The sequence below is a fragment of the Trachypithecus francoisi genome, unplaced genomic scaffold (assembly GCF_009764315.1).
Source record: "Trachypithecus francoisi isolate TF-2019V2 unplaced genomic scaffold, Tfra_2.0 Lachesis_group20, whole genome shotgun sequence".
NCBI classification, from domain to species: Eukaryota; Metazoa; Chordata; class Mammalia; order Primates; family Cercopithecidae; genus Trachypithecus; species Trachypithecus francoisi.
Genome location: NW_022681466.1, coordinates 71,885,593 through 71,904,942, shown reverse-complemented (window position 1 = coordinate 71,904,942; position 19,350 = coordinate 71,885,593). Strand labels below are relative to the sequence as shown.

The 19,350-nt window shown below is 50.0% G+C and overlaps 1 protein-coding gene across 1 annotated transcript; it reads left to right on the top strand.

The window, feature by feature from the left end:
• The first annotated feature begins 14,459 nt into the window (after window positions 1-14,459).
• CUNH17orf97 (chromosome unknown C17orf97 homolog) lies at window positions 14,460-18,953 on the top strand. The gene is made up of 2 exons (XM_033185260.1): window positions 14,460-14,888; window positions 17,696-18,953. Exons 1-2 carry the CDS (start codon window positions 14,582-14,584, stop codon window positions 18,430-18,432), a joined length of 1,044 nt encoding a protein of 347 aa, XP_033041151.1. The 5' UTR covers window positions 14,460-14,581; the 3' UTR covers window positions 18,433-18,953.
• The last annotated feature ends 397 nt before the right edge of the window (window positions 18,954-19,350 follow it).

The following is a 19,350-nucleotide window of genomic DNA, read 5'->3' as shown; positions in this document are numbered from 1 at the left end:
AGGAGAGAAGGAAGGAGGGAGGGAAAAAGGGAGGGAGGGAAGGAAGGACAGAAGGGACTGATTCTCCCTGGAGCCTCCAGAAAGCGGAGGGAGGGAGGGAGGACGAAAGGAGGGAGGGAGGACGAAGGAGGGAGGGAGGGAGGGAGGGAGGAAGGGAGGAAGGGAGGGAAGAAGGGAGGAAGGGAGGGAGGGAGGAAGGAAGGAGGGAGGGAGGAAGGGAGGGAGGAGGAAGGGAGGGAGGGAGGAAGGGAGGGAGGGAAGGAGGGAAGGGAGGGAGGGAGGAAGGGAGGGAGGGAGGAGGAAGGAAGGAAGGAAGGAAGGAAGAAGGAAGGAATCTCCCCTGGAGCCTCCAGAGGGGCACCACCCTGCTGGCACCTCGATTTCAGGCTTTGGGCTGCCAGACTGTGAAAGAACACACCTAGTTTGGTTTTTTTTTTTTTTTTTTTTTTTTTTTGAGACGGAGTCTCGCTCTGTCGCCCAGGCTGGAGTGCAGTGGCCGGATCTCAGCTCACTGCAAGCTCCGCCTCCCGGGTTTACGCCATTCTCTCGCCTCAGCCTCCCGAGTAGCTGGGACTACAGGCGCCCGCCATCTCGCCCGGCTAATTTTTTGTATTTTTTTAGTAGAGACGGGGTTTCACCGTGTTAGCCAGGATGGTCTCGATCTCCTGACCTCGTGATCCGCCCGTCTTTAAGTCAGCCAGTTTGTGGTAATTTACTAGGACAGCCCCAGGAAATGAATGCAATAGGAAACTAGAATTTGGTCCAGAGTGGAGACAGTCTTCAGCAGAGTCTACTTTTCATTCTGACACTTTTATTTTTTTTGAGACAGAGTCTCGCTCTGTCACCCAGGCTGGAGTGCAGTGGCACGATCTCCGCTCACTGCAACCTCCGCCTCCTTCGTTCGAGTGATTCTCCTGCCTCAGCCTCCTGAGTAGCTGGGACTACAAGCATGTACCACTACACCTGGCCGATCCCAAACTCCTGAGCTCAAGTGACCTGCCTGCCTCGGACTGGCAAACTGTTGGGATTACAGGCGTGAGCCACCGTGCCCAGTCCTGCTGTATGCTTTTAAAAATTGAGGCAAAATTCACATAATATACAATTAACCATTCTAAAGTGTACCATTTAGAGCATTCGCAATGTTATGCAACCACCACCTCTCTCTAGTTTCACAATGTTTTCAATCACCCCATAAGAATCGTGATGGTTAATTTTGTGTGTAAATTTGATGCGATAAGGGATGCCCAGGTGTCTCGTTAGCCATTTTTGGGGGGTGTGTCTGAGAGGGTGTTTCTGGAAAGAGATTCGCGTTTGAATCGTGGACTGAGTGGAGGTCGCCCTCACCGATGTGAGTGGGCACATCATCCAGTCATGTGGGGACACACAGAGCAAAAAGGAGGGAATGGATGAACTTCCTCTCTGGTCTTGAGCTGGGACATCCACCTTCTCCTGTCTTCAGACAGTGGAATTCCTGGTTCTCTGACTTTTGGACTGAATTCTACCACTGGCTCTCCGGTTCTCCAGCTGGCAGGTGGCAGATTGTGGTACTTCTCAGCCCTCACAATCATGTAAGCCAATTTCCATAATAAACCTCCACATCCAAGGAAGATAATATAAGAACATTCTTTTTCTCTGAGCACTATTGATGGGGGTGGGGCAAGAATACCGTATGTCCATGAAATAATCACTCCCAGTGTCGCCCCCCTGCAGCTCCTGCAACCACTAACCTGCCTTCTGCCTCATGGATTTGCCCATTTGTATTCTTCCAAAACTTATAGGATTTTTGCTGCACATTTGAGAGATTTGTACATGTGGTCACGTTAGACCCAGTTTTTGTGTTTTTCATTGCCACATAATATTCCATCATGAAACTCAACCACTTTTTTTTTTTTTTTCTTGAGAGAGGGTCTCCTTCTGTCACCAGGCTGGGAGGCAGTGGTGCATCATGGCTCACTGCAGCCTAGAACTCCCAGGCTTAAGTGATCCTCCAGCTTCAGCCTTCTGAGTAGCTAGGACTGTGGGTGCACCACTGCCCCTGGCTAATTAAAAAAAAAAAAAATTAGGCCAGGCACGGCGGCTCACGCCTGTAATCCCAGCACTTTGGGAGGCCGAGGTGGGTGGATCATGAGGTCAGGAGTTTGAGACCAGCCTGACCAACATGGTGAAATGCCGTCTCTACTAAAATTACCAAAATTAGCAGCATGATGGCCCGTATCTGTAATCCCTGCTACTCAGGAGGTTGAGGCAGGAGAATTGTTTGAACCCAGGAGGCGGAGGTTGTAGTGACTGCACTCCAGCCTGGGCAACAGAATGAGACTCCTTCTCAATCAATCAATCAAATAAAATAAAAATTTGGAGAGATAGGTTCTCCCTATGTTGCCCAGGCTGGTCTTGAACTCTTGGCCTTGAGTGATCCTCCTGCCTCAGCCTCCCAAAGTGGGATTACAAGTATAAGCCACCACGCCTGGCCTCAACCCCATTTTTTTTAGACAGGTTCTCGCTCTGTCACCCAGACTGGAGTGCAGCGGCACAACCTTGGCTCACTGCAACCTCTGCCTCCCGGGTTCAAGCGATTCTCACGCCTCAGCCTCCCAAGGAGCTGGGACTACAGGTGTGAGCCACCACACCAGTCTAATTTTTGTATTTTTAGCAGAGACGAGGTTTCACCATGTTGGCCAGGCTAGTCTCAAACTCCCAACCTCAGATGATCTGCCCTCCTCAGCCTCTCAAGGTGCTGGGATTGCAAGCATGAGCCGCCGTGCCCAGCCCTCAACCACTTTTAAACATTTTTTCCTTCTGTTGATGAATTTGTGTAACTTAAAAAAAAAAATTCAGGCCACGCATAGTGGCTCACACCTGTAATCCCAGCACTTCAGGAGGCTGAGGCAGGGGGATCACTTGAGGTCAGGAGTTTGAGACCAGCCTGGCCAATATGGTGAAACCCTGTCTCTACTAAAAGTACAAAAATTAGCCAGGCATGGTGTCACACACCTGTAATCCCAGCTACTTGGGAGGCTGAGCCAGGAGAATCGCTTGAACCCAGGAGGCAGAGATTGCCAAGATCACGCCACTGCACTCCAGCCTGGGCGTCGCAGAGAGATTCTGTCTCCAAAAAAAAAATTCAAAAGGAGTATTATATGCATGTGGCAACAAAGTGAAGCATCACAAAAGAAGAGAGAGTGAAAACTAAGTCTCTTTTCCTCTCCTTCCAAAGAGACATTGTACCCATTTCTTATGTATCACTTTAGCAGTATTCCAGGCACATACACATATGCATAGATGCATCTTTTTTACACACGTGTTTATGTGGTAAGTATTGGTTGAATGCCTGCCATATGCCAGGCACTAATTTAGGTGATGGGGATACAGCCAGGAACAAAACAAAGTTTCCAGCTCTCCTGTTTCTAATAGAAAGAGAAAGATGCTACACAGATAAACAGATGTACATGTCACGCGGTGACTCGTGCTGTGGAGGAGAACAAGCACAGCAAAGGGAGACGGAGAAAAGGTCAGGAAAGGCTTCTCTGATAAGGTGACATGTGAACAAAGTGACGACAGCCAGGGCAAGAGTGTTCCAGTGGCAGGGAACAGCAGGTGCCGGAGAAACAGCAAGGAGGTCCTGGGGTTGGGGTGGAGCACGGGGGCAGCAGAGGTTAGCCAACCCCACACACCGCGCCTCGCTCCCTCTCCGTGAACAGTCTGGGCCTTTGTTCCACATCAGCCTAAAATGAGCTGCCTCGTGCCTTTTTAGAGGCAGCCAAGTAATCCACCACGTGGCTGTGGCGCAATGCACTTAACTAGTTGTAGAGTTGTTCTTTTCCTTTTTTTTTCTAAGGTATGAAGTGAAAATCAGGAAGCGGTTGGCGTGAGTTCTCGAAGGAGGAAAAGGGAAGCGCAGACCTGCTTTTCACAGCGGCAAGAGCAGACACAGCAGCCCACGCACCTGATGTCTAAATATTAAAAGTTATGACAAACTGTTAAGTAAAATATGTCCTGTTCTCCTACCTTGACGAATATACTTTCGTAACAACCTGAAAGGTCAGATTTAAATTTAGAATTTCAGATTCTTCAGGGTTCTGCAGCCCCCCCCACCCCGCGGCCTGTACCTCCTCTTCCTACTTCCAGCTCCAGCACTGAGAAGGTCCGGTGAGCACATGGGTGTGGACGCCTGAGCCTGCGCATGCAGTTTCCATTCATGCTGCCCCAGGACTGCTCAGGAGGAAAGAGGCCCACATAGGCCCTACAAGCAGGCTGGGGCTATTTGGGCAAAAAACTCCAAGGTCCCAGGTACTCGGATTGTGGACTAGAAGGAAGGAGGGGGATAGGCTGTACGTGGGTGAGACCCTTCGATTCCACGTGATTCCTGTCTCTCAGGGAGAGACACAGCTGGAGTGGAGTCAGAGCAGGATCCAGTGGAGCACGAGACAGAGGACAGGGACTTCTCTTGCCCACACCGAAGGCTGGTGCTGCAGAAGTGTAGACACTGCTTGTCTGCCTTGGGGAAGACACTCGGTGTGGGCAGGACAGAGTAGAAAGCTGGAATCAGCAGCCAGGCCAGCAGGAAAGGCATGAACTGCAAGCCCCACCCAGGGCTTGCCCACATCAGTGCCAGCCAAAGGGGAAAACCTGATCCTTCTTGGGAGAGAAACTTCCACTCTGGAGAATGTTTGAAGAGCTCGTAACAGTAACAGCCGCCGAGACCCCAAGGAGAAGGTATAAACAAGGAAGCTGACGCCAACAGTGAAGACGCCACCATCTCTCGTGTTGCTCAGTGAAGGTCATTGCGAAGTCTGCCGCGCTCTTGCAGGAGACGTGGAACTGGGAACGTGGGTTCCGGCCCATTTGTTGACTAACCAGCATTGTGAGGTTGAGCGATCCACTTTCCACCTCTGTGTATCAGCTCCCTCGTCTGTCGAATAGGAGTACACTTGACCAGTCTCTTTCAGAGTTACAAGAATCGGTTCCATCACCCTTGCTTTGCTCATTTAGCCACTCACAGAACGTCAGCTCTGTGCCAAGAGCTAGGCAGGGCTGCAAGAGCAGAAGTGAAGACATTATACTTTCTCATACTTTCTGACCTCAAGGAACTTGGTCCGACTGAGACAAACAGATGTGCTCCAATAGCTGCCCATTCCATGTGCTGTTGCAGGCTTAGAAGCATTTTCCAGATAAATAAATAGAAGTTAAGATAGAATGGGGCCGGGCACAGTGGCTCTCGCCTGTAATCCCAGTACTTTGGGAGGCTGAGGCAGGTGGATCACTTGAGGCCTAGAGTTCAAGACCAGCCTGGCCAACATGGTGAAACCCTGTCTCTACTGAAAATACAAGAATGAGCTGGGTGTGATGGCCAGCGCCTGTAATCCCAGCTACTCAGGAGGCTGAAGCAGGAGAATCGTTTGAACCCAGGAGGCGTAGGTTACAGTAAGCCAAGATTGCACCACTGCACCCCAGCCTGGGTGACAGAGTGAGACTCTGCCTCAAAAAAAAAAAAAAAAAAAAAAAAAAAAAAGGAAACAAAAAGTTAAGATAGAATGTTGTTCTTTTAAAGTAAGGGGGGAAGCATTTTATTTCAGTGCTAAATTATGGTTTTCAAAAAGGTCAAAGCACGCCTTTGATGTAAAATTTTATTCAACACTTTGATGAAGAAACCAGTAATATGTTAAAACTGGTTCAAATAATTTGAAGGAAAGAAATGTATATATTATACATATAGTATCTATAAACATATACCATATAAACATCTATTGTATATATAAACATATTTTTATACATTTTATATATTTATATATGTATTATGTATGTTTACATGTAAACATAAACATACACCCACACAAACACAGTTGACCTTTGACCAACATGGAGGTTAGGGATGCTAATCCCTGTGCAGTCAAAAATCCGTATGTAACTTCTGACTCCCCCAAAACATAAGTAACAATAGCCTACTTTTTTTTTTTTTTTTTTTTTTTTGAGACGGAGACTCACTCTGTCGCCCAGGCTGGAGTGCAGAGGCGCGATCTCGGCTCACTGCAAGCTCCGCCTCCCGGGTTCACGCCATTCTCCTGCCTCAGCCTCCCAAGTAGCTGGGACTACAGGCGCCCGCCACCTTGCCTGGCTAAGTTTTTATATTTTTAGTAGAGACAAGGTTTCACCGTGTTAGCCAGGATGCTCCCGATCTCCTGACCTCGTGATCTGCCCACCTCGGCCTCCCATAGTGCTGGGATTACAGGCGTGAGCCACGGCGCCCAGCCACGATAGCCTCCTATTAACCGGAATCCTTACCAATAACATAAACCGTCGATGAACACATTTTTGTATATGTATCATATACAATAAAGTAAAATGTTATTAAGAAAATCAGAGAGAAAACATTGACAGTACTGTACTGACATTGATCATTGTAAGTTTATATCATCTGTGTACAAGATGAATTGTCTGTCTGAAACGGCAGCCACTGCAGCTGCAGACCTCCATCTATGGTACGTATCAGGCAATTCAGCTTTTTCTTGTAATGTCAGGACTTTCGTTTGCTTTTTGGGAGCACTTCCAGCATCCTTCGCAGCCGCTCCTCTGGGTCCTGGATGTTGCTACGGTTGAGGGTATTGCACTGAACACAGTGAAACACACCGGAGAACTGCAGTCGAGCACTTTGTCCTGCTGTTCATAACTTCCTGGAGAGGCAAGCTGCTCATGTGGAGATAATTAGCCTCACACAGCGGGTTTGTTCATGTGTGTTTTTGTTTTCGTTTTGAGACAGAGTCTTGTTCCGTCACCCAGGCTGGAATGCAGTGGCATGGTGATGGCTCGCTGCAGCCTCAAACTCCCGGGCTCAAGTGATCCCCCTGCTTCCACCTCCTGAGTAGCTGGGGCTACAGGCAGGCGCCACCATGCCTGGGTAAGTTTTTAATTTTTCTTCTGTAGAAAAAATTTCTGGTTTCAAACTCCCGAACCTCAAGTGATCCTCCCTCCTCAGGTTCCTAAAGTGCTGGGATTATAGGAATGAGCCACGGGCTAGATAATTTACTTTGTCACATGACATTTTAAGGGGGATATTTGCAACACTTAGGCTCATTAAAATAGCAACAGGAGATGGCTACAAAATTATCACAGTAGCAGTATGTGTTACAGCTATATTTTTTTTTTTTTTTTGAGACGGAGTCTTGCTCTGTCGCCCAGGCTGGAGTGCAGTGGCCGGATCTCAGCTCACTGCAAGCTCCGCCTCCCGGGTTCACGCCATTCTCCTGCCTCAGCCTCCCGAGTAGCTGGGACGACAGGCGCCCGCCACCTCGCCCGGCTAGTTTTTTGTATTTTTAGTAAAGACGGAGTTTCACCGTGTTAGCCAGGATGGTCTCAATCTCCTGACCTCGTGATCCACCCGTCTCGGCCTCCCAAAGTGCTGGGATTACAGGCTTGAGCCACCGCGCCCGGCCTTTTTTTTTTTTTTTTTGAGACGCATTTTTGCTCTTGTCGCCCAGGCTGGAGTGCAGTGGTGCAACCTCGGCTCACTGCAACCTCTGCCTCCTATGTTCAAGCAATTCTCCTGCCTCAGCCTCCCAAGTAGCTGGGATTACAGGTGCCTGCCAACATGGCTGACCAATTTTTTTTTTTTTTTGTATTTTTAGTAGAGACCGGGTTTCACCAAGTTGGCCAGGCTGGTCTCGAACTCCCGACCTCAGGTGATCCACCTACCTCGGCCTCCCAAAGTGCTGGGAGTGCTGGCCTCCCAAAGTGCTGGTGGCGTGAGCCACCATGCCCGGCTCTACTAAAGCTTCTTCTGGAGGAAGAAGCTTTCAGCATGTGGAGGTGACAGAGCTTCAAGAACAGAGTCCTTACGCCAAGCTCAGAAAAGGCCAACATTCAGAGGCTGAGAAGGGACGATTTCTGTGCAAAGGAGACGGAATGGCCAGAGAATCCTAAGGATGGTGTCCCAAAAACCGGGCAGATACAACATTTCAAGAAGGAAAGAGGGATCAGGAGTGTCAAATGTGGCTGGCAGGTCAGGGACAACAAGGACAAAGGTTGCCCACTGGACTCGATGACTTGGAAGGACAGCGGTGACATTGTAAAGCTGCTTTGGTAGCGCAATTGTGCAAGAACTACAACTGTAGTGGGCTGAGAAGGGATGGGTCAGTGAGGAGACAGAGACTGCAGAGGAGACCAGACGGAATAACGTACACTTGAAACACCTGTAAACATTTAGATTCGCTTTCCTTGCATGGCCTTTTTGTGATTATTTATGAAACGCATTCATAAGATGCAACCCTTTGCTGGAGGTGACTTCTCTCTTTCATAGCTCACTGGCTGGCTCAACATAACCTCGACACAACCTTCACTAAAATCAGAAGAGAAATGACCAAACTGTCTCCTGCCAGCTAAGCACTGAGGCAAGAAGGACCAGCTGAGAGGGAAGACGGGCAGGAGGGCAGCCAGCCTTTCCAAGCACCGTCTGCAGGTACCAGGGTGAGTATGAAAAAGCATCGGAAATGCAAACCCCAGACACATCGATGGTAGCTGGTCATTTCCACAAAGGACTTCTGCCATTTGTATTTCACTTAACTCCTAAGGACGAAAGCAGACAGGCAAGAGGCAGGTACCACACACTGTGCTTGCCACACTGTGCTGGACACACCAGGAAACTTGCCAGGGGATGGGAAGACGGAGGACACACATCCCAGTAACAGAACGGCCTCTTATATATAGAGCAATGCGTCCACACACGCCAATGATGTCATTACTCACACACACGCCAATGATGTCATTACTCACATACACGCCAATGATGTCATTACTCACACACACGCCAATGATGTCACTTACTCACACACACGCCAATGATGTCATTACTCACACACACGCCAATGATGTCACTTACACACACGCCAGTGATGTCATTACTCACACACACGCCAATGATGTCATTACTCACACACACGCCAATGATGTCACTTACACACACGCCAATGATGTCATTACTCACACACACCCCAATGATGTCACTCACACACACGCCAATGATGTCATTTACTCACACACACGCCAATGATGTCATTACTCACACACACACCAATGATGTCATTTACTCACACACATGCCAATGATGTCATTTACTCAGTACTGACTGAGATGTATAGATTTGGTGCAATCCCCATCAAAATCTCAAAGGGGATTTTAAGAAGTAAACAAGAAGATATGAAAATGTATGTGGAAAAGCAAAGGCTCCAGCATCGTCCAAACCATCTTCAAAAAGAACATAGTTGGAAGACTTACACTACGTGATACCAAGATTTACCACGGGCTGGGCACGGTGGCTCACGCCTGTCACCCTAGCACTTTGGAAGGCGAAGGCGGGAGGACAACGTGAGCTCAGGAGTTTGAGACCAGCCTGGGGAACATACTGAGAATCCATCTCTATTTTTTATTTTTATATTTTTTAAAGATTTACCATAAAGCTACAAGATGGTAAGTCAAGATGATGTGGTATTGGTCAAAGGACAGACAGAACAACAGAACAAAACAGACTCCAGAAATAGATTCACAAACATATAGTTAACTGATTTTCTACAAAAGTACCAAGTCAGGCTGCATATGGTGACTCATGCCCGTAATCCCAACTCTTTGGGAGGCCAAGGTAGGAGGATCACCTGAGCCCAGACATTTGAGACCCGCTTGGGCAAAATAGTGAGACCCTGTCTCAAAAAAAAAAAAAAAGAAGAAGAAAGAAAAAGAAAAAGAAAAGAAAATCAGAAACAACCAGCCGCAGTGGCTCACACCTCTAATCCCAACACTTTGGGAGACCAAGGCAGGTGGATCACTTGAGATCAGGAGTTTGAGACCAGCCTGGCCAACATGGTGAAACCCCATCTCTACTAAAAATACAAAAAAAAAAAAAAAAAAAGGCCAGGTGTGGTGGCACACGCCTGTAGCCCCAGCTGCTCAGGAGACTAAGGCAGAAGAGCCACTTGGATCTGGGTGGTGGAGGTTGCAGTGAGCCGAGATTGTACCATTGCACTCCAGCCTGGGCCACAGAGTGAGACTCCATCTCAAAAAAAAAAAAAACAAATCGTAATAAAAAGTACCAACTCAAGTCAATGGGAAAAGGAATGTCTTTTCAATGGAAGTTTCTGGAAAAAACTGGAAATTCATTTGGGAAAAAATAAACGTGACTCCTATATATGACTTTATTCACAAAATTAATTTGAGGTAGGCCAGGTGCGGTGGCTCACACCTACAATCCCAGCACTCTGGGATTATACAAAATTAGCCTGGCTTGTTTGTGCACACCTGTAACCCCAGCTACTTGGGGGGCTGAGGCAGGAGAATTGCTTGAACCCGGGAGGCAGAGGTTGCAGTGAGCTGAGATCAGGCCACTGCACTCCAGCTTGAGTGAGGAGCAAAACTCCATCTCAAAAAATAACAATTAAGTTGAGGTAGGTCATGAATCTGACCTAAAACCAGAACTATACAGCTTCTAGAAGATAGCATAGCACACTGTCTTTGCAATAGGGGGCAGGCAAAGTGTCCTTGGACAGCATACAAAAAGAAAAAACTGATCAAATGACGTGAAAATTGAAAAAACTTCTTTATCACAATCTCAAATTTCTGCTTATCCAAAGACACCATTCAGAAAATGGATAAGTTACAGACCTGGAAAAAGAATATTTGTGGTCTGGCCGGGCACGGTGGCTCAAGCCTGTAATCCCAGCACTTTGGGAGGCCGAGACGGGCAGATCACGAGGTCAGGAGATCGAGACCATCCTGGTTAATACGGTGAAACCCCGTCTCTACTAAAAAATACAAAAAAACTAGCCGGGCGAGGTGGCAGGCGCCTGTAGTCCCAGCTACTCGGGAGGCTGAGGCAGGAGAATGGCGGGAACCCGGGAGGCGGAGCTTGCAGTGAGCTGAGATCCGGCCACTGCACTCCAGCCTGGGCGACAGAGCAAGACTCCGTCTCAAAAAAAAAAAAAAAAAAAAAAAAATATTGCGGTCATAAAGCTGACAAAACACTTGTATTCAAGTTATGCAAAGACATCAACAACAAGAAACAATCAACAATAAACAACCACATTAGAGAAAGGCCAAAAGACTTCAAAAGACACTTAAAGATATACAAATGACAGGCCGGGCACGGTGGCTCACACCTGTAATCTCAGCACTTTGGGAGGCCAAGGCAGGTGGATCACCTGAGATCAGGAGTTTGAGAGCAGCCTGACCAACATGGTGAAACCCCATCTCTACTAAAAACACAAAAATTAGCCGGGCGTGGTGGTGCACGCCTGTAGTTCCAGCTACTAGGGAGGCTGAGGCAGGAGAATCGCTTCAACCAGGGAGGCAGAAGTTGCAGTGAGTGGAGATCACGCCATTGCACAGCAGCCAGGGCCACAGAGCAAGACTCCATCTCAAAAATAAATAAATAAATAAAATACACACACACACACACACGTACAAATGACCAGAAAGCACATTCAAGAGTGCTTGATTTCATTAATCACCAAGGAAATTCAACTTAAAACCACAGAGAAATACAACTTTTTTTTTTTTTTTTTTTTTTTTTTTTTGAGATGGAGTCTCGCTCTGTCGCCCAGGCTGAAGTGCAGTGGTGCAATCTCGGCTCACTGCAAGCTCCGCCTCCCAGGTTTACGCCATTCTCCTGCCTCAGCCTCCCGAGTAGCTGGGACTACAGGTGCCTGCCATCTCGCCCGGCTAGTTTTTTGTATTTTTTAATAGAGACAGGGTTTCACCATGTAGGCCAGGATGGTCTCGATCTCCTGACCTCGTGAACCACCCGTCTCGGCCTCCCAAAGTGCTGGGATTACAGGCTTAAGCCACCGCGCCCGGCCAGAAATACAACTTCTTACTCACCAGAATGGCTAAAATCAAAGGCTGATTTTTCAGTGGGTACTGGGGGCTACTAGAGGGAGGAGGGGCTGGGAAGTGTAGACTGAGACCCTACCTACTGGGTGCTGTACTCACCACCTGGGTGACGGGATCACCCATACCCCAAACCTCAGCATCACGCAACGTACCCATGTAACAAACTTGCACACGTACCCCCCAAATCTAAAATAAAAGTTGAAATTAAATAAACGATAAAATACCATTCCATATCTTTTTTAAAAGACACATCCAGTTATCTACTGTCGCATAACACATCACTCCAAACCTTTGTAACTTAAATAACTACAACCATCGTATTATCTCTGGCAGCTTCTTTGGGTCAGGAATTCAGGAAAGGCCTGTCTGTCTGGGTGGGGCCTGGAGTCTCTCCTGCTGCTGCTGTGGGACGAGAGCTGGATGGGAAAAGTCAGGGCTAAAGAAGCTGAGGCATCTTTTATCTCCATACATTTTAGAGGCTCTCCATGTGGACTAGGTGGGGATTTATGAAGCTGTGACAGCCTTGGGGTCCCCAGACTTCTCACTGGGAGGCTCAGGACTCTAGAGCAAGCATGTCATGGGCTAAGAAGGTGGATGGATGCTTCGTTCCCTTTAGGACCCAGCTTGAGAAGTCACACACTGAGGCACTTCTGCCGCATACTGTTGGTTACAAGCGCGTCAACAAACCCATTAGATTGAAGGAGAGTAGAATGAGACTCTGTGTCTTGCCGTGGGAATGGCAAGATTCTTGAAGAGTATGTGGGAAAAGAGATCTTACTGCAGCCATTTTTAATTTATTTTACCATTTTATTTTATTTTGAGACAGAGTCTTGCTCTGTCACCCAGGCTGGAGTGCAGTGATGCAATCTCAGCTCACTGCAACCTCCACCTACTGGGTTCAAGTGATTCTCCTGCCTCAGCCTCTCAAATAACTGGGATTACAGGCACCCATCATCACGCCTGGCTAATTTTTGTATTTTTAGTAGAGACGGGGTTTCTCCATGTTGGCCAGGCTGGTCTCAAATTCCTGACCTCAAGTGATCCGCCCCTCTTGGCCTCCCAAAGTGCTGGGATTATAGGCATGAGCCACCATGCCCAGCCTCTGGAGCCATGTTCAGATAATCGAATCTGTGGAGGATAAACCCGGAAAGAAAAGCAGGTGACACATTATATCAGGGCTTGTAAGCCACTTTTTTTTTTTTTTTTTTTTTTTAAGAGACAGAGGCTGTGCATGGTGGCTCATGCCTGTAATCCCAGCACTTCAGGAGGCAGAGGCAGGTGGATCACAAGGTCAGGTGTTCGAGACCAGCCTGACCAATATGGTGACACCCCGTCTGTACTAAAAATTACAAAAAAAAATTAGCCAGGCATGGTCAGGCACCTGTAGCCCCAGCTACTCGGGAGGCTGAGGCAGAAGAATCGCTTGAATCTGGGAGGCAGAGGTTGCAGTGAGTCAAGTTCGCGCCACTGCACTCCAGCCTGGGCAACAGAGGGAGGCTCTGTCTCAGAAAAAAAAAAAAAAGAGAGAGAGAGAGAGTCTTGCTTTGTCACCCAGGCTGGAGAGCAGTGGTGTGATCTCGGCTCACTGCAGGCTCAAGTTTCTCCACAAGTGCCCCTCGGCACTTTCGTACAGACAGGATCTCACTATGTTGCCCAGGCTGGGTTCAAGCGATCCACCCACCTTGACCTCCCAAAGCATTGACACTATGGGTTTTAGCCCCTCCCAGAGCCTGGCAAGAGTTTAGATCTTGATGTGAATTGTGATGAGGAGGTACTGGAGGACTTTTTGGCTTTTTATGTTTTGTTTTTTCATCGCTGGAGAGTTTTATTCAAGAGAGTGAATGGTTTATTTTTAAAAGTTTGTTCTAGCAGCTGTGCGGATAGAGGGTTCATGGGGAGAGTTTGAAAGCAGAGACCATTCAGGAGAGGACCCATGGCAGTCGGCCCCAGCCTGGGTTAGGGACAAGGGATAGGGTGGAGGACATGGGAGCCCACCAGGTTTCCCGCCAGTCCAGCGGTTTTGTTCACTGAAATGGAAAACAGTGGAGAAGTAAGTTTGTTTTGGACACATTGGCTTTGAGGGTCCAGGATAGATGTACGAGGCTGACACTCAGGCAGTAAAAATTGAGGTGAGAATACACAGCATTTAAACAGGTGCAGGAGGCCGAGCACGGGGGCTCATGCCTGTGACCCCAGCGCTCTCGGAGGCCGAGGCGGGAAGATCGATGGAGCGCAGGAGTTCGAGACCAGCCTGAAACCAAAAACCAAAAATCTCAGCCAGGCGTGGGGGTGGGAGGCCAAGGCGGGAGGATGGAGGCACGGGACTGGACGAGACGCGTGTCAGCCCAGAGATTTAAAATCTCTCTGCCCACCCTCCCCTTCGTGCGGTCAACAGTGCAATTTCCAACAGACAGAAGCACGCATGCGCGCGCCGCTGGGTGCCGAGGTCCCCGACAGAAGCACGCATGAGCACACCTCTGTGTGCGAGGGCTCAGCAGACAGAAGCACGCATGCGCACATCGCTGTGCGGGATCACCAACAGATGGAAGCACGCATGCGCGCACGGCTGTGTGCCTACTTCTCCAACAGAAGTACGCATGCGTGCACCTCTGTGTGCCTAGCGCTCCAACAGAAGCACGCATGCGCACACCGCAGTCCGTGGGGCGCCAGGCTGAAGCGTCCGGCCTGCGCAGGCGCAGCGGGGGTGGTCGCCATGGAGACGCGTGGCCCTGGCCTGGCGGTCCCCGCGAAGAGCCGCCCACTCGTCGGCAGCGGGTCTCGGGCGCCCCCAGGGCGGGTTGGGTTGCAGCCCAGCGGGCGGATGGACCGCCGCGGTGGGGCAGGGGCATCGGGGTACGAGGACAACGACGGCGAGGAGGAGGAGCGGGAGGGCGGCGCCGCGGGCCCGCAGGGGTCTAGACTGCCCCCCATCCCAGGCGGCGCCTCCGAGCTGGCCAAACGGAAAGTGAAGAAGAAGAAAAAAAGGAAGAAGAAGACCAAGGGGTCTGGCAAGGGGGACGGTAAGAGGAGCAGCTAGCGCGGCTGTGTCAGCTCCAGTTCTCTGGAGACTCTTCGGGGACTCCGATTTACCTGGAGACCCTTCAGACCGGAAACAGAAGCTCAGTGGTCCCGGACCGACGTCCTCCTGCTCCCCACACCTGCCGGTCAGCAGCGCAGCGATGCCCCCATCCCCCGCCCCATGGAGACCATCCGCCAACTTTGCGGTCCCTTAGCCCCACACAGAGACCCCCACAGACATCCACCATTCCTAAGAGCCTTCCAGCCCCACACAAAGACACCCTCTCAACTTCCTAATCCCTCAGCCAAAACTGGCAATCTTAAACTTCTGCACCTTCCCCACAGAGGCTCTCCTCACAAGACACTTTCCCCACCCCAAACACATTGATGCCACTTGAAAGGCCCTCACTCTCATGCACAGAGAAGGGCAGAGTCCTGCCTCCCCTCCTCACACCCTCGTGCGTTAAGGCTGCCTGCCTCTGGATGTGCTGTAGACACCCACACCCACAGACGTGTATATAAAAGGTCCTCGCTGCAAGGGCTCCCCCTCGCACCCACCAAGGGGCAGCCTTGGACTGCACACACCCCATCACACCAGTCACTCTGACACCCTCCACCACTCTCCACTTCATATCAATGTAACACCAACAGTGAAACTAAAGGATGGGGCGCAGCGGCTCACACCTGTAATCCGAGCATTTTGGGAGGCCCAGGTGGGAGGATCACTTGAACCCAGGACTTCCAGGCTGCAGTGAGCTATGATCGCACCACTGCACCCCAGCCTTGGCAACAAGCAAGACCCTGTCTCTTTAAAAAATAAAAAAATAATAAAAAAAAAACCTAAAGCACAGATCCCTGTGATGCACACACATTCATAGTCTACACACACAGACACAGGCTGTTAATGTGTTACATATTCACGTGTGTAGTCACATGCAGGCAGGAATTGCAGTCTCAGGGACACCTTCACAAACACACACACCCCACCTGCCATAAACCCCAGTCCCTACCTCTCACCAAGCTCTTCTTGTAGAACCCCTAGATTTCTTGACAAAGGGCCTGAGCACCCACTTTGAGGAGAGGGAGCATAGCAGTGACAGAGAATGCAGGTGCGCGTGAGTGCTGTGGGGCCACTGTCGCCCGTGTGGCCCACCTCAGTGGCTTTGGCTGTCAGGGAGAGGACCCTAAGCTCCACTTCTGGGCCCTGGCGCTATGTGGCAGAGCTGGCACCAAGGCAAGCAGGAGGCAGGAGTGGCAGCCTTGCCCATATTGACCGGGCAATGTGGGGAGGGAGCACTGGGAAGATGGTAAGTCCTTCTCAGGTGGCATCGCAATACAAAGGCAAGAAAATTCTGCAGTTCAGGTCAAGAAGCCCTGTGTGGCTGGGCACAGTGACTCACACCTGTAATCCCAGCACTTTGGGAATTCGAGGCCAGCCTGGCCAACATGGTGAAACCCCGTCTTTCATATATATTATATGAAAATATAAAAATTAGCTGGGCGTGGTGGCAGGCGCCTAGAATTGCTTGAACCTGAGAGGTGGAGGTTGCAGCGAGCCGAGGTTGTGCCACTGCGCTCCAGCCTGGGTGGCAGAATGAGACTCTGTCTCAAAAAAAAAAAAAAAAAAAAGCAGCCCTGTGTGTATCTGCAAAAAGAAATTTGGCCGTTCACCTTCCTTTTGGCGTAGCTTTTCACTGTAGAAATGACAGTGACACGTTCCTCATACCGTCAGCAGGGGGCACCAGACAGCGTTCAGGGCGTGGGAAGGGAGAGAAGTGTCAAAAGACGATTACTTTTGGCCGGGCGCGGTGGCTCAAGCCTGTAATCCCAGCACTTTGGGAGGCCGAGACGGGCGGATCACGAGGTCAGGAGATCGAGACCATCCTGGCTAATATGGTGAAACCCCATCTCTACTAAAAAATACAAAAAACTAGCCGGGCGACGAGGCGGGCGCCTGTAGTTAACCCTAACCCAGCTACTCGGGAGGCTGAGACAGGAGAATGGCGTGAACCCGGGAGGCGGAGCTTGCAGTGAGCTGAGAACTGGCCACTGCACTCCAGCCTGGGCGGCAGAGCAAGACTCCGTCTCAAAAAAAAAAAAAAAAGACGATTACTTTTCTGTTTTTCTTATGGAAGGAGATACTTCTCTCTGCCCTAAAATAAAAGGATGAGCTGACGAAAGAACCACAATTTGTAGCATTTTATGTGCATGTTAAATAATTCTGAAGTGCTGTTCATGTTAAAAAATCAGTACAAGCCTCGCAGCAGAAGTATTTCTGGCATAATATTGCTTTCATCAGTCATATTTAGGAAGTTTTCCTGTTGTTTTCCGTTTCTTCCATCATAAAGTGTCTAGACTCGGGTAGAGTCACAGACTCCCAGACCTGGGAATGGCCATGGTGAGCACGTGGTGAGGGTGTGTGGAGGCAGCACGGCCTGGTAGAAAGGGCGGGTCACTGGGGGCCTGGCCTGCACTCAGGTCCCAGCTCTGCCACTCGCTCTTGACATTGGCAAGTCCCTGAAACTTTTTGAGCTTCGATTTCCTCACCCGAAAAACAGGACCTATCGCCTTTACCCAGAGGGCCTGGCTCAGACCATGTGCTCAGTGAATGGTTCCTCCTTCCCCAAAATGGTTCCACCAAAATCACACAGGCAGTGGGTGGGCACGAGGCGGGTGGACTTGGCAGCCTGAGCCCTGGGTACGGAGGGGCCCCCATCCTCCTCTTCCATCTTGGGTGATTTTGGCACCATCCCCAGCAGGCCAAGGGCAGACATTGCCACAAACACTAACCTGCTCATCTACTCAGCAGATAAACATCAGAGCCCAAGCATGAAGAGCCGGCTGCTTTCTTCCTCCTTTCATGACATCTTAAGTCCCGGCAAAGACCGTGGCCCGAAACCGGAGCACAGACAGAACAAAGTGGAGAACAAGCACCTCCCTTCGGACTCCTCCACCGTCAGCCTCCCCGACTTTGCCGAAATAGCCGAGAACCTTGCGAACCAGATCAACGAAAGTCTGCGCTGGGATGGAGTTCTTGCTGATCCAGAGGCAGAGAAGGAAAGGATTCGCATCTATAAACTGAACCGGAGAAAGCGGTACCGGTGCTTGGCCCTCAAGGGCTTCCACACCGACCCTGATGCCCTCGAGAGCTTCCAGTCCGACCCCGATGTCCTCAAGAGCTGCCAGTCGAACCCCAATGTCCTCAAGGGCTTCCAGTCGAACCCCGACGTCCTCAAGGGCTTCCAGTCCGACCCCGACGTCCTCAAGGGCTTCCAGTCCGACGCCGACGCCCTCAAGGGCTTCCAGTCCGACGCCGACGCCCTCAAGGGCTTCCAGTCCGACGCCGACGCCCTCAAGGGCTTCCAGTCCGACCCCGGCGCCCTCAAGGGCTTCCAATCCGACCCCGGTGCCCTCAAGGGCTTCCAGTCCGACACTGACGCCCTCAAGGGCTTCCAGTCCAACCCCGATGCCGAGGAGGAGACCCCTGAGAACTTACCCTACCTCTCGGACAAAGACGGCAGCTCCAGCTGCAGGCAGCCCACATAGACAGCTGAGCACCCCAATCTCTACTTGGAAGGAAACCTTACCCCAAAGCTTCTGCACTCTGATTTAGCTCCTACTCTGCTGGAGTAAAACTCCACCCACAATGCGACAAACTGATAATTTCTCCTTACCACAAGTTTATGTGTTAAAAACAGTCATTATAGAAGGAAATGAGACCAGTACACGGACGAGACGAGGCCGACTCTCCCATCACCAGGATGCCCTCGGCTGCCCGGGAAAGCCACAGCTCCTCGAGAACATACGCAATTTAGTGAACAGAATTCTTTTCAGAATGTCCTTTTTCTTAAATAAGCATCTCTGTTATTTCTCACCACAGCTAGGTGTCTATAATCTGCCCCCAAAAGAAAAGAAAGTGTGTAGATTATTTACATCTTAAAGTCTTCATCTCATGGTAAAACTCCTCACACAGTACCTGCTTCTGTCGGCCCAAGGACCATGCCCTGAACCTCTTGGAGCCTTTTTCTGTTTTAATTAAATGCACGTCCTGCCTTTAAACGGCCTCAGAATAAGTGGGTTCCAGAACTTCATCCCTGGGAAGTTACTATAGAAGTCCCAAAAGGAATACTGCTTCTTTTATGAACATGGTCCTCTCCTAATCCCCCGTTAGAAAAAGCCTCGCTACACCGAATACACATTCCTCCCTGCCACAAACAGCCAGTGAGGGCCATGTGCTGCTGCACTTCATGCCCTCCCAGAAGCAACCCCAGAGACGAGGATTCAAATGCAAGTCGAGTATCTGGGAGAAGAAAGGATGAGTAGAGAGTGATACAGAGAAGGGAAGACGGCCAGTCCTGGAACTTTTGTTTTTAGACAGGATCCAGCTCTGCTGGCCGGGCTGGAGTGCAATGGTGTGGTCACAGCTCTTACTGCACTCCGCCTCCTGGGCTCACGCGATCCTCC

Excerpts from the sequence above, each read along its gene's own strand:
- CUNH17orf97 (XM_033185260.1), top strand. The coding sequence starts at position 14,582 with ATGGAGACGCGTGGCCCTGGCCTGGCGGTCCCCGCGAAGAGCCGCCCA. Across the intron at positions 14,889-17,695 it reads GGGGTCTGGCAAGGGGGACG|ATAAACATCAGAGCCCAAGC; the intron begins GTAAGAGGAGCA and ends TCTACTCAGCAG.